The sequence below is a fragment of the Pyxicephalus adspersus genome, chromosome 8 (genome assembly GCF_032062135.1).
Source record: "Pyxicephalus adspersus chromosome 8, UCB_Pads_2.0, whole genome shotgun sequence".
Classification (NCBI taxonomy): Eukaryota; Metazoa; Chordata; class Amphibia; order Anura; family Pyxicephalidae; genus Pyxicephalus; species Pyxicephalus adspersus.
This window is the reverse complement of record NC_092865.1, coordinates 56262067-56276966: the sequence shown is the minus strand read 5'-3', so window position 1 is coordinate 56276966 and position 14900 is coordinate 56262067. Positions and strand designations below refer to the sequence as shown.

The following is a 14900-nucleotide window of genomic DNA, read 5'->3' as shown; positions in this document are numbered from 1 at the left end:
GCCTCTAATCTGTCTTGTAAGCATCCTGCTACCGTGATCGATTCCCCTGTGTTATGCCACAATAGATAATGCTGTTCTACGAAAAAAGTAGAAAGCAATATGACCAGCAGTCACCCCACTGCATCCTCCACCCAACAGAAAACAATAGTGATCAATCCAGATCAGGGTATTACTATACAATTTTGTGGAACACTAATGCTGGATTTCCACCCAAAACAATCATGAATGATCATCACGGGTGACAAAAACTTAGAATCTCTATGAGATCTCCATTGTAGATTTTTAATGCTCTTCTGGGAGAAGGCTAACACTTGAATGAGGCATCAGTTCTTGCAGAACATTCTCAGATCACTACAGATGTGGATGAGGACCAAGGAATTCCACCTTTTATATGCTTTTGAAAAATTTCAACTATGTTTTCTTTTTTTTAATTGCTAAACCCGGCATTGGAAAACTCCCATCAAACAATACCCCTATTCCCCTGCCAGTAGGTGCCCAGCTCGTTTTACTAAACAACCAATAAACTGCCTTCAGAAAAACCCTAAAAACGTTCAAAAGATCACTTTTGTTCCACTTAAAGGCAGTTCTTTTCATCTGCTGAAAAGAATTCCTGGAGCAAGAAAGTCAGGGAAGATCCAGGAGAATTACTAAAGTATGAAAGAAGAGCTAGATGAAAGAGGACAGAAGTGTGAAAGAGCATGTCTGAGTAGATGTTGTGCCGAAGAACAAGAGGATGATAAATTACCTTATCACAACAGAAAACCTTGGCCTAATGTATCCTCCGCAGAAAAATAGGAGATGTATTTAGGAGAAAGTCTAGTCTTTTTTGCAAAAGAACATACTGGACATTTGGCTTTTGAAAAGATTTGGAGACCTGAAATGTTCAACAGGACCTTTAGAAAGACATAATTTTCCAAATGTAATTTAAATATAAAGAACACATTCTCCTATGAAATCTATATCAAAATATGGCTTCTCCTTGACCTACTAAAGTAAAACAAGATGGATGGGGAAAATTATTTTTTTTTTGCTACAGAATTTTAATGATAAATCAGGAGGTTTTGCCGAAAATTTTAATTTTTTGAGCCAATGGCAAAGGTTTTCCAAAAGTTTATATACCTAAATAATATTTTTAATATATTATTTTAATAATATTTTAATAATATTTTAAATTTAATATTTTGGATATAATATAAAACTTTAAATTTATTTTTTTTTATTTTTTGGTGTCTCCGCCTAGTAAGATTTTTCCAGAGATGCAGAAGTTGGAACACATCTCTACAAGTTGATAATCAAGTCACCCTATTGAAAGATTTCTTATCTGTTAATGTTCAAATAATGACTTAAAGTTTTGGATTTTACTTTCAGCCATGTTGCCAGTGATCATCAGAAAAAAAGGACAGTGGAACAGAGGGCAATATAATCTTGAAAGAGGTCTCTTTTCTTTCCTCATCTATCTAAACTGACAAAATAAAAAAAAACCTTTCCATTATATACCGGTAAGGTATTTTTTTACAGTATGCAATAGGCTATTAATGACTTTTTGCACAGAAGCTTTCAATTATCCTGGACCTGTTTTTATGTCTCATAAACACCCTGAACGAGCTCATTATTTTATATTTAGTTCACACAAAACAAAAAGGAAAACAAAACAAAAAGTAAGTAAAAAAAAGAGGTGACCTATAAAAATAATCAAATACACAAAAAAAAGAATACTAAATAAAATAAACTACTTTACTTTTCTTCTGTCAAAAAACAAAAAACAAAACATATCCCTTCATTTAATTGCCTTTTTAATGTGCACCACCTGTTGTGCTTGTGTACTCTAAATTCTCATTACCTATAAGATCAACATCACTGACCACTCATTGATTCCAGAACCAATAAAGAAAACAGACTTCGCTGTTAGAGATAATACTAATATAATGTCAAACTAGGCACATCATGGCAAGTGCTCATAGTGACCCATCTCTCTGTGCAGTCATTTTTCACATGACCATAACGTTTTTTCAATCTTGCTCCTCCATGTTTTTATTACCAAAAATAAATATATAAATGTTCATGTTAGCCATTAGAGGGAGCTGTCATCGTCTCAATATACTTACTCATTCATTCTATGAACAATTGTTGAGATATAGATGGTAACTCCAAAAGGAGTTTGGAATCTTCACTTATTAAATCATGTGAATGTTCACTTTTATTATCCAATCGTGAAAAGAAAAAGTCCTGTTTACTTAGAATACCCAGTCATTTGCAGATGATAAAGTAAACATGTATTTGCTTTCCATGCAATTTGATAATCAAAATCTAAATGGATATTAAGGCTCTGAAGGAAAACACTCAGTAATAAAATGAGAAAATTCTGTACATGTACCTAGTCGTCAAAGTCAAAAACAGAAGGGTAAGGGTCCTCCCAAAAGACCGTATAAGTTAAAAAAAGCTTGTAAAAGTTTTTTTTCCATGATGTAAAGTTGATTTAGGTTATCTATGTAGATAAAGGTTATCTACCTTTTTATATAATGTAAAAACAAGATGACAGGTTTGCAATAGGCGAATGGTGCATATTAAGATATTTTATTCATCGAGGGGTTAAATCTCAATCTTTTGAACCTTGCTTCCATTAGTCTCACCATAAAGCAACACACCCGCCGAAACTGATAATATGCTCAGAAGGACCAACACCTGTTTTTGGGAATCTTATTCCAATGATTTAAACCGCCGCTCACAAAAAAAGCACTGAAGAATATAAGATAAATTGCCTTGTTGTAAAATGAAACAGATTGAGGAGCAACGGGAAACATCATTAATACAAACATAACATAGAGAGCAGTGAAGCACACTCACAAGATATGATATTTATTGGGGCAGGCTGTTTTGGGTAATAATGTCAGGGCCAAGGAGTGGTATGTAGGAGACAATGTATGTGTACGAGTTTATCCACCACAACCTCACACTCCGCGAGGGCTGGTAGGGCATAGGTATTGTAATCACAGCTCATCTAGGTATGGGTAATAAGCTTTTAGGTATGAAGTCAGATTGATTTTTTTTTACTAACAATCAGCATTTTCATTGACTTCCGTTTACTTTCCTGTTCCAATTTCAGAAATTTGGTTGACGGCAAACTTGTACAGCAGTTGCATCGGATTGAATGAAAGCTGTTGGAAATGATTTTGTGTGTGTGTTTGCACTCATTTGCGGTGCAGTGTGGCTTCTAGAAGTAACATGTTGCTCCTGCCCGTGCAGTTGCTTTTCCTCCAATAGAGAAAGAACCTCACCACTATCCAAATGCATGGGCAATGCTTGCAACATTGATAATCCGCAGTGCAGTTTGCCAATCCTGGGCACATGGAAGAAGTTTGCTATGTGTTTGGGAGCAGTTTACAACGCAGTTTGCAACCATAGGTGTGAAAAGGGCCCTTAATTTGACTGTGTAGTCTAATACAGCAGTCGCCAACCACTGGTTGTCCTTGGCTCTGGCCGGTGCGCCCACAAGCTGGGTCAGGAAAAGGACTCCGCTGGGAGGGAGGGCACCTGACAGAGCCTATGTCCACCATGTCTTTGGACACAACTCACCTACTCTGCCATTGTAGGCTTAGACATGCGATGGGAGAATGGGTGGGTTCTGACATCATGTCGTCATTCAGGGGGAAGTCTCTTCCCCTTTGAGTGACACATGGCTCCCTGTGCGTGCATGGTCCGAAATCAGTAAATTTAGTGGTCCGTGGGCCTGAAAAGGTTGGCGATCACTGTTCTATTAGGCAGGAATTAGATTCAGTTAAGGGGCTATTACATGGTACAAAAACAGGTTGAGGAAAGATGGGAGATCTTTTAGATCTTTTAATAATTAGGAATCATGAAGGTTTTTATTGCACCATTGCAGCAAAATTTTAAAAAATCCATAATTTTGCTCATCTTAAATAATGAATTGTAACTTGTAAATACCTGTGCTTAATATGAAACTCTCAGCACTTTTATGATTCTAATCACGTTAGTTTTTGATTTCTACGTCTGCTTCTGCTTGGCTGTCATACACATGCTTTGGCCACACCATCTTCAATATAACCCGGGCCAAAGCCTAGGGCCCTGCGATGTACCAGAGGGTCCAGCTACAACCTTCATGCACCTGCATTAAACAAGGTGTAACCTGTGCACCTGTTTGTCACCTTACAAGGAAGAATCTCCTTTAATAAATTCAGCATGTGTCAGATGAGGCTCACCATTACAGACATAGCACATGGACTAAATTGTCCCTTTGCAATTCTTATCAATGGTAATCAAAGATATGGATAAGACAAAGCTGCTACTTTGCCCTAGGATCCATTCTGCCCGAATGTATATAAGCCAATAACAGAATACACACACAAGAATACACAATAAATTCTGATTTTTCTTTGCTTGCTGCATTCTTGTTTCAGGTTTGTGATTTAAAAGCCAAGCATTCAGTATTTTCAGAAAAAGACCACCAATGGCTATCTTCTTAAATAAAAGGTGTACTTAAAAATGTTTGACAGCAGTCATGCCCTTGCTTCCTTCTGCAGAAAGTTGCAAGGTGTTCTGCCATTTCTCCCCTTTTGTAAAGCAGAGGATTTTTCATACAATGCATGGTGTACGGAAGGCCTCCAGCTTTTGATCAACATCCAGTATAGAAAATATGTGGATTATGGGCGCTGTGCTCTGCTGTTTGTGTTGAAATATGGATACAAGAGGTCAGGGAGGCATTCCATATACAAAGCTGATTTTTTTCAAAATCAGTTAAGAAAAAAATTGCTAGATTTCTTCTTTTTAGTCATTACCCAGGCTGTACATTATAATACAAATTGTCCTTAGTGTAAGAAAAACATTCATAGTAGCTTCATAGTAAAGTGTAGTTTAATTTGTATGAAGGCAAAGCTCCCTCTACTGATCAACATCTGAATCACCTGCTGGAGAAAAAGTCTTTTTGTTAAGCTGACAATGATATTTGTGATTTGGGTAAATGTCTCTGATATCTCTTAGTGGTGCATGATTACTAATTCAATATATGTATTTTAATGGACAGCCAACCAGAAATGCACAGACAGCTCCATGTTCATTATAGATGCAAAGATCATACTGAGGATGGGGGATAATTCTCTCATCTTCTCCAACCAAATCGAGAATAAGAGAAAACCTAATACATCACCAAACGTATATGGACACTGGACAACAGGCAGGTGTTTCCAACAAAGTGGAACTATAATCATTGGTGGGTGGTGAGCTCCTCCTATTATCAGCAAGTATGCACCACATATACCAATTTATGGCACAGGCTTACTTGTACCCAGGTGCCATGCAGTGATGACAAGTCTAGAATCCTATCATCACTATTTCCTAGGAAGCCACCATCTTTCCAGTATCGCCATGGCACACCTCTGGCTGCATGGAGATGCTCCTCGGCCATTGGATGTGCATGCACCTCCGCACACAATGTGAGTAGAGCTAAAATAAAAAGACACCAGGAGCTGGTGACATTTTCTTTTTTAATTTAAGTCTACTTTAAAGGGTTAGTTTTGGTATACAAAGACATTTTACATAATTGTGTGCTTCCAACCTTGGAATAACAGTTTTGAGAATGTTCCAGCTTTACTGTGGCCCTACACAACAGGCCAACTCCATAACGACAAGGTTTGATGTGAAGGAACATAAGTGGCCCTCACAGAACCTTGACCGTAATCCTACTGAAAACCAATGGGATCCTTTGCAGATTCTGCTTGCTCTGTAAGACTCTCTGCATACTCTGCCTGCATATTATATCTTCTCATCACCTACCTGACCCCACTAATGCTCAACTAAATAGCCCAAATTTCATCAATGCCCAAATTTCATCAAATTTCATCAAAAGCCTTTTTAGAACAATGGGGGTGTTGAAGCCATAAGGCTGGCAACTCAATATCAATGGCCAAGGTTTTGGTACAAGCCCCCTCTATGTGTGATGATCAGTTTTGAGCATATAGTGTGCTATATATTATAGTGTGCTATATATATTTCAGCAGCTCGGCCTTTGTCGCCAGGAATTCTTGGCATCCCCACTTTGCTTGCACATGCACAGGAGTTATGTCATCCCAGCCCAACTAATCAAGGAACTCAGAGAAGACAGTTGCAACGACCTTCGATGGAACATGGATAGGTGAATATAGCAGGTTTAGCTATTTAGACTTTAAGTCTTACAGTTTCAATACCATTATTTCTTTTTTTTTTAATTTCCAAAAACATTGTGTACTGCAGACAGTGAATCCTCAGCATGAAGAAGTTCACTGGTGACTTTAGAAGAACTATACTTATCTCTCCTTAATCAATTGCTGGTGCAGACATCTTCACCTGATCCTCTTCCTAATTCCTTGGGACACCTTGATTGGTTTGCCAGGTATTGTACACCCATGTACATGCAGGCAGATAAGTTTGTGTTACTGCAGACGGGACATAGCCTGTGCCTTCTAAAAGAAAATCCACCTGCTTGAAGTTTTTTGCTTTTAAAGTTAGTCCATTTTACAAGTTTGCTGCTTCTCCTTGCCATAAATTGAGCTCTGCTATACAGAAATATAGGAGGCTGATACCAAGTAAAATAAGGGTAGTTACATTGCTTTCCGGTAAATGTAATAATGTATTACTGATTACAGAATTGCATTAATTTGTGTTTTCCATGTCAGCCTGGGGGTTATATATTAAATACCAAAATCTACACCTTGCAAGTAATAAGAACACAGTAACTGGCTGACTCTCAAATGCAGTAAAAACAAATCACTTTACTTTCCTCTGCGTATTTCTTTTTTTTTTTACAGGCTTACAGGAAATCTTAATTAGCCTCCATTTTTACGGACTGTGTGCATTTTTGGACAGCTGGCTACTCTGTCTGGCAGAAGGATCTCCTCACTGGAATTCATGTCTGGCTGGGTGTCAGAGATGTGAACAGGAGTTCCCAGCTGGCAAAGGATAGAGAATTGTGATCTGGATACCAAGGGCATAATTATATCCGTAATAGACTATGCAACTGCTTGGGACCCCAGCAGAAAAGAAGTCCAATAATGTCTGGCCACCTAATATCTTATCCAGACAACAAAAGCAAATTGGTAAATCATTATTGATGAAACCGTATAACAAATAATATATTGCAGTGAAAGCTGTTGTTTCCGAATTGCCTAGTTGGACGTCTTTTATCATATCATGAATCAGGTAAATAAGAGTTTATGATAAATGGTTAAACTAAAAGGCAGTTTTTCCTATTTTTTGGTTACTCTGTTGGTAAGATCATTCCATGTTTTCCTTTATCTCAATGCTAACCATGGGTGGTTCTCTGTTAAATTTTTCCTTTTTATAATGGTGAATAGGAGGAGCATTGGAAGAACACACAAAACTCCCAGCCAGAGAAGCTTAGGGATTGCAAAGATATCAGACTGGTGAAGATTGAAGTGCACCAAACCTACCAGGCTTGGAATTCAACAAAAGCTGGAAATATATGTGATAAGGGCCCTATTACAAATTAGATGTACCCCAGTTTTTCAAGTTTAGAGTTGCAGGCAATGGCATGAACTATTTTGAACTGGTTTGTCTTCATACACATATGACACGCAAAAAGACTACAGCCTATACATACCAATTTTGGATCAATTGAAATGTGAATCACTTTAGCCCCAAAAAAAACATCGCTTACCTTCCACACAAGATGGCTGCGCCCTGGTAGTCCCAGCTACCTGTCCTGGAAAACACGAACATTTTACAGTCTGCGATCTCTCCTCGATACGATTTTTATTGCAACATCTATGAACTGCGACCACCTCACACGTGCCTTGCTTGACCTGATGATGACCTGAAATGGACAAATGTCTCTGGTGAGCGATTGGCAATGGAGGCTCGATGTAATTCTTTTAAAATTAGGACATCTACACACACATTTTATATATCATACTTTAATGCTAATTTCATTTTTTTTTTTTTTTAAATGGAATATATTAGCTTGCAACATAACTTTGAAATAATTCAGGGGTGTCCCACCTCCCTCCTTACATGTCATGGTGCTTTTAAGTAACTGCCAGGGAAGAATCAAGGGTAGTACAGTGACACTTCAGTGATGGAACCAAGTCTATTGGAGCTTCTGATATCTCATTCAAGATGTTGGTACCCAACAGCTCCCAGAGTATTTGGATGTCTGCACAAGGGAGGCTTTAACAGACAACTATCTTGAATCAGATGAACATGTTACCTTAAGAGAAAGGCATTTTTGTTGAAATCAATTGCTTGATCACGGATCTCTTAAAAACCCAACTCCAGGTTGGAAAGACCACCCCACACCAATGGCAGGTTTTAATATAGATACCATTTTTAGCGTCGTATTTAGCATACTCACCGGACAACTTTTTTCTCTTTTGGATGGAAGGCCCTAATGATGCAGAGAGGAGCAAATATGTGAAGACATGCACACTCTTTTCTGCCTCATTCTTCTAAACTCAAGGTGGATTGATGATGTGTGAATGTGGTTATCTCAGAATAGAAGTGGCCGAGAGTATTGTTTGGAGTCTGTAGAGCATGAGTACTGTTATAAACTTGGGGAGGGGAAAGGAAAAGACTTTTATTTCGAAATGTCCAAAGAGTTGACTTGAAAAGGTCAAGTATCTTGTTTCTGTCTTTTTTTCCTGGGGCTCACTGTTGTGTCCCACGCCACAATCTTCTTTCTTCCATGTTCTTGATCATGTTGTCTGATCAGGCACTGTAAATGTGCAAGATTGGGTGATGTGTCTTCCTCCAAATGTAAAAAAATGATCAACCATCCCACTCTGAACTTTTTTTTTTCATTTCAAGAAAGCCCCTGATGATGCCCACAATTCCCAATGTAATGCCCGATCTCAGCACGCACAGATAGAGCAACTTGCTGCCTCCTGAGATATGTGGTGTTAGAATCCCAGTAGGCTGAGGGTTTCCTATTCATTCTTTACCACCACTGGGGTAAACAGAAGAGCAGGGAAATTTAAAAGAAAAATTAAACTTTTTCAATATGTAAAAGGTAAAGTTACCCTTAGTTCCACTAAAAAATGTACAATCAAGCAGGAATTACATAACAATGACATTCTGATGACAGGTTCATTTTACCTGCATTTAGCTGCCCCATAAAAATTATTAACAATGAAATGAATGGGTTTTTATTTCTACTATTTTTATTTGCTTGTGGTAGTGTTGCCGTGCAGTTTCTCAGATGTTACATGCAGTCTCCAAGGGTTGTTAACCACTCCAGTATATTACATGGATCACATAATTCCATATACAATTTAAAAAGTCCCCAGTGACCACAAGTGTTTGCTAATTCCTGAAAAAAATCCTGTGGTTACCTCTTGCAAATGTCCCTGGCTGCCTATTGGCAACTGTTTGGTTTTTAACAACTAATCTCTCCCACTAGTCTCGTTTTAAATCAGCTTTAGTTTTAAATACAAGCCCCCATCTGATTGTGTAGCCACTGTGCAGAATGCAATTCCTTTTATTAGCAAAGAATGGTGTTTGCAGAAATTCAGTGCATTCAGTAGCAGCTTGCTGGGACTATGTTAGGTAAATTAAATGGTGAGCTCCTCTGCGTAAATGTGCCAATGGACTAGGATCAGACTTTGCGAGGATTACCCCTCCATCTTCATAAGCGGATATTACTTTTAGATAAAGTCCTAGGTAAACAGAGTGAACGCACAAGCCATTTCTAAACTAAATTAAGTGAAGTGTGATTGTAGTGTCATGTCACTTGGAATCACACTGTAATTCTCAAGATTCTTGGTAAACAACAATAAAATTCTAGCATTCGCTTTTTCTTCACCTTAACTCATTTCTAGCTGCTAATGTCTTATCTTTGCCAAATAAGTCTTTTGGAAGACTGCTAGTTTCCTGCTGCTTTCACAGTTTATCATTGACACTTGCAAGGCCCTTGTTTATCCTGTTTACTCGCCTTTCTTGTAATAGCTCAATAAGAGAAAAGAGGGTCAACAAGCACAAGCGTCTGAAATCGCAGAATGAAGAAGCAGAAAAAGAACTGAATTGTTCATTTTCAATACTCATTGAGTTGCACATATTGGAAAATGTTTTAGATAGATCTATGCTGAGAGCATTTCTCTTTAAAAGGTCTGGCAGGTTAATAAATATAACTGTGGGAAGGTTAGAGACATTGAAATAGTTAAATATTCTTTACAACAAACTTTCGGAAGCCCTAATTCTGCTGTAATTTATAGTATTCTCAAATTCTAAAGTTGCTTAAGTTCTTCTCAGTAGCTCAGATCCCCCTGCTGTCCCATCCAATTAGAAACTCTGCAGCTCAGCTCAACCCTCCCAGCAATGCTGCAGTAGCTCAACTCTCCTCTGCCAGCTGTAATCTACCAGCTCATTACCCACTCTAACAGTTGGGAAACGTCTCTCTCTTTCTAGAAATCACTCAGCAGTTCAGTTGCTCAGACCCTTTCTCTCAGCAGTTACTTAGGAGCTCACACCCATATGCCCTCCCCTCCCAGCATTGACTTAGCAGCTCAGCTCCCAACCCCCTTTACCAGTTACTTTGCAGGTAACCTCCATCTACTCTCCCCTCCCAGCAACGACTGAGCAGCCCAGCTCTCCCCCTCTCAGCAGTTACTAAGTAGCTCACCTCCACCTGCTCTGCCCTCCCAGTGGGGACTCAGCAGCTCAGCTCCCCCTGCGCCCCTTGTTAAGTAGTAGCTCAACAATCTGATGATATTCTATAGCAAACAGGAATGAATGCTGGTAACAAAGCCATAATAAAGTTAAGTACTGCCACATTAGCCACGTTTTATTGTTTAAGTCAATTGGACTCTTTGAAAAACAAATGACCTCGGTGTTAGGGTTCAAGGCAAATCTTTGCCTTGCACAGTTTTGCTTTAATTCTCTTCATACAACAGCATTTAATCACTATTCCTTTACTGCTCTGGAGCTGTTGGGAAAAAAAGAAATAACCAGGACACCCAGGTATGGGGGAGAACATATGACTCCATGTTAGAATGCTGGCAATGAGATGCAGAAAATTCAACTTTTTATGTAAATCACATGCAAATGTCATGCAATTTGCGCTAACTTGACAATGAGCCAAACATGTGACTTGCATAAAAGTCACATTTTCTTCATCACATTGACAATCCCTAACCCATCACCAAGCAAAAAGCTGCCTTGCGGAGAGAGTCCTTAGATTTCTCTAAGCTACAGTTTGGGTGACTCCAAGCTCATCCAGGGTGGGCATAAGCTGAGTGTGTGGGGGGGTGAACCTGTTGTTTTGCCTGTATAGGTAAAGCACAAGTTCTCCTTACAAAATAAGTCAGCCATGGCAACACCTACTTTTCTTTTTTCTAATGGAAACTATAAATAAAGCAAACCTGAATGTGCAGTATCCCCTGACCTCTTCCACTCTTTTTGTTTCCCAACGTTCTTAATTGACTCATTTACTTTCACGTTTATTTTCAAAAAGTATTTTGAACAAAATTTTCAAGGCTCTGTGTAAATGGAAAAATAAAGATTTCCTAGAATGTGTTCCTGGGCATTCTTAAAATAAATTTTCAGTAATGGTAGTATGATAGTGGCTTGAAAAGCTCGTCCTATTCATCCGCACAAAGGGTGACCTTGACATTGCAAACCCACAACCTCGATGACCTTGAGCACAAAACCATCCTTGGCTTAAGAATGCAGTATTCTGTCACCTACAGCACAAGCACAATTGCCATTATTGTGTCTTTGTGTGCCTCTGCTGTTGTCACCTGTGGAGTCAATGCGAGAGGGTTTCTTCAATGCATGCTGTAAACCATCTAAGGTGTGATTTATGTGACTTGCACCCCTTTCAGACAATATGACTTTTGAAATCCACTGAATGTGCAGAGCATGTATTCCTGCCTTGCCGGTCCGTGGGGAGGGAGCTCATTCCATTTACAGAACTGCAATATCTTTTTTAGATTGCCACATCACACAATTGCTGCCATCGTCAATTGTGTCTCACTCAAGCACAAGAGGTAAAAAGCGTATTACAGCTGAAGGTAAATTCCGTCTTGGTATTATACCAGGGTAACAGATGGAATAGTAGCAGTTTTACAGACAAGCAAATTTCCCAAAAGTGACAATTTCACATACAAAACCTAGAAATTCAGCTGTTATGTTTAAGGAAGAACTGCACTGGCTGTAAATCACATTGCTAAATGTCCATATAATTTAGAACCCTAAGGGCCTATTCACACATTGCATGATTGTGCAATAATGGGCATATATTTGTGTTCCCATTGTGCCTCAATACACAAAAGAAGATCATGTGGCTTGGTCTAATAAACCACATTTTCCTTTAAATCAAGTGTATGGCCAGTTCAATGGGTGTTGTTTATTTAATAAATATATATGATATATAATACAGGACCAAAACGGGTGGAAGCAGTGTGACTGATGGAATCTGCTGCCAACATCTTGGTTTCAGATACCAACTTTTAGAGCCTTGTGGAGCCTATGCCTCAACGTCTCTGAGCTGTTTTGCAGCACAAGAGGCATCTACACAATATTAGGTAGGTTGTTGTAATGTTTTGGCTGCTCATAATTGTGCATACACGAGTATAAACCAAGATTTTTTTTGAGAATGCCATTAAAAAACATTCTTGGTTTATAATGAGATCTTACCATTAGATGGTGCTGTGTTTCCATGTAAAGTGTTTAACAAACTCTTGCTGCCATAGGCACAGGACATTAGTTAGTTACACATGAGGACAGAATGTCACCTGCTGGTGACCAACTATAATGCAGAAAACATAATTTAAGAGCAACTGACTCATTATAACCAACTCAATCAGCACAAAATATTTTAACCTGTAAAAAATAAAGGGAAAAAATATAAAGTCTGTCACCCTATGTGATTTAATTTTCTTTTATTTTAATCAAATTATTTAAAAAACAATAGATGTATTTATTCACATTATTTGCTCTGCAAGCATTATTTGCTCTGCAAGCTCTGCAAGGCTGGAGGGGATACGATTTCATCAGTGAACCTGGGTGACCCAGTAAACTTGCAATAGATTTTTTAAAAGTAATTTGCTATTTGCTAGAAAATGTTTTCAATCCTTGTCCATTCCAGGTTTGCTGGATCACCCAGGTGTACCCTCCCCAGTCGTGGAGAGCTTTAATAAATCAGGTTATTGTGTAGTTTTCCTTTGTGTACATCAGCTTATATTAGTATCAGGTTATAGTTGAGTAGTACAGTAATTACTGCTCCTTACCTCTAGTACATTCCTAAAAGGTATATTTGGAGAAGGGGATCTAGGACATTAGCTCATATCTCAAGGATACGACTCCTTTCTTTCAGCCATTTGAACATGATTTTACCATTTAATTGGCTTACAATAACTGTCATGTTTTACTTATATCATAAAGAATGTACCCCTTTCACAATGTATTCAAAGCAAGTCAAATGAAAGAAAAAATAATTTTGTCTAGAGTTCCACTTCATACTATATATTACAGTGCCGATAACCATTTTCGGCTTCTGTCTCCTCATGCGTAAATAAAATATGCCATTTCCATTTTATTTTTTATTGTGTCTCTCCCTGTTATAAAAAAATGTTTAATGAGAACTAAGATGAGCAGAAAATCACCTTTTACATTGTCTCCAAGTCATTTCGCAAAAATGTATCCAATATCCAGCTCAATATACAGACAATCAGCTCTTGTTATGAGAATGCAGAATTATGTTACATTAGGCAGTGCAGCGGAAACTTTATCTACGAGCTCCCCATTGTAATAACAGCGGGAATTATTATCAGTGCAGACCTGGTCTTCGCCAATGAAAGAAAATAAATTATTTTGAGAGAGAAAAAAAAAAAAAACACGCTATGGAGTTGAATAAAGAAACAAAGCGGGGCTAAGTAGTGAGAGCAAAAAAAAAAAAAATACAATAATGTGTGAATAAATTTTGATCTGATATTTAAAGACATAACCAGTCAAAACAGAAAATTAAAAATTGAAACACTTACACAAAACAAAGTCTACCGCTAAGAATTTAATATTTTTTTCTGAAGGCGCTCAGTAACACACCAGTCCCCAAACTCTGATTGTCAATTAGCTGGTGATCTGAGAACACTGGGTTGTGATTCAAGAAGGGAAATCCCAAACACCCCCACTGCAAGTACTCTGATGTATGAAATAGGTAATAGCAGAGCATTGCTCACAGTCACCAAATATATTTAGACCTATCATGAATATTTGATATATGTGATACAAGAAGCAAACACAGAGGAAGGTATATAAAACTTCCTAATGGAATATGCTCCTAGTGACCATGTGAGGTGGTGTCTGGACACTGGAGATTACAGTGAACTCAAATTAAGGTAAATAATGAAAATTTTGGCAAAATTCTTTATGTTTAAGGAGAAGGTGAAAATATTATCATTGTTTCTGTTTTTAGAGGTTGCTGTATGATTTGAACTAAAGCCTTTTTCTTCAACTGTTTATCTGTAATATAAATACATCCACACTAATGTTTACCACATGGCATTTGCCTAACTTTCATAAAAGTGATCAAATTAAAATTTACAAAGAATGGAGCAGGAATGTCCACTGCACCCAACCTCTCTCAGTTTAGTACTCACGGCATGGAAGAGTGGCAAACCCATGGGCAGGGTGTTGGGTATTACTGTCTTCTGCAGTGTTCCTATGGTCTAGGATGTTATTTGACAGTCCCAACAATGTCAGCCAATGTAGTTATGGCATAAGAAACATATTTTAAGGCTGCAGTACTTTCTGGCTGGGTACCACATTAAAACGCTTTTGCCTATGTATTTCCCTGTCCATGTTTATGTATTATACCCTTCTGCATAGGCACCCTGTTTTAGGAAGATATTCTTAATTCATAGACCTCTGTATCTTAAGACGTTGGCATGCATCTTTGACAT

The 14900-nt window shown here is 38.1% G+C and overlaps 1 protein-coding gene across 1 annotated transcript in view; it reads right to left on the bottom strand.

Annotated features, from left to right (window-relative positions):
- TAFA4 (TAFA chemokine like family member 4) overlaps positions 1 to 14900 on the bottom strand; it is a 119012-nt gene that overhangs the window by 9434 nt on the left and 94678 nt on the right. Inside the window, exon 4 of the mRNA XM_072420785.1 lies at positions 7667 to 7822. Coding sequence (XP_072276886.1) covers positions 7667 to 7822 — 156 coding nt within the window. The remainder of the gene's footprint in view (positions 1 to 7666; positions 7823 to 14900) is intronic.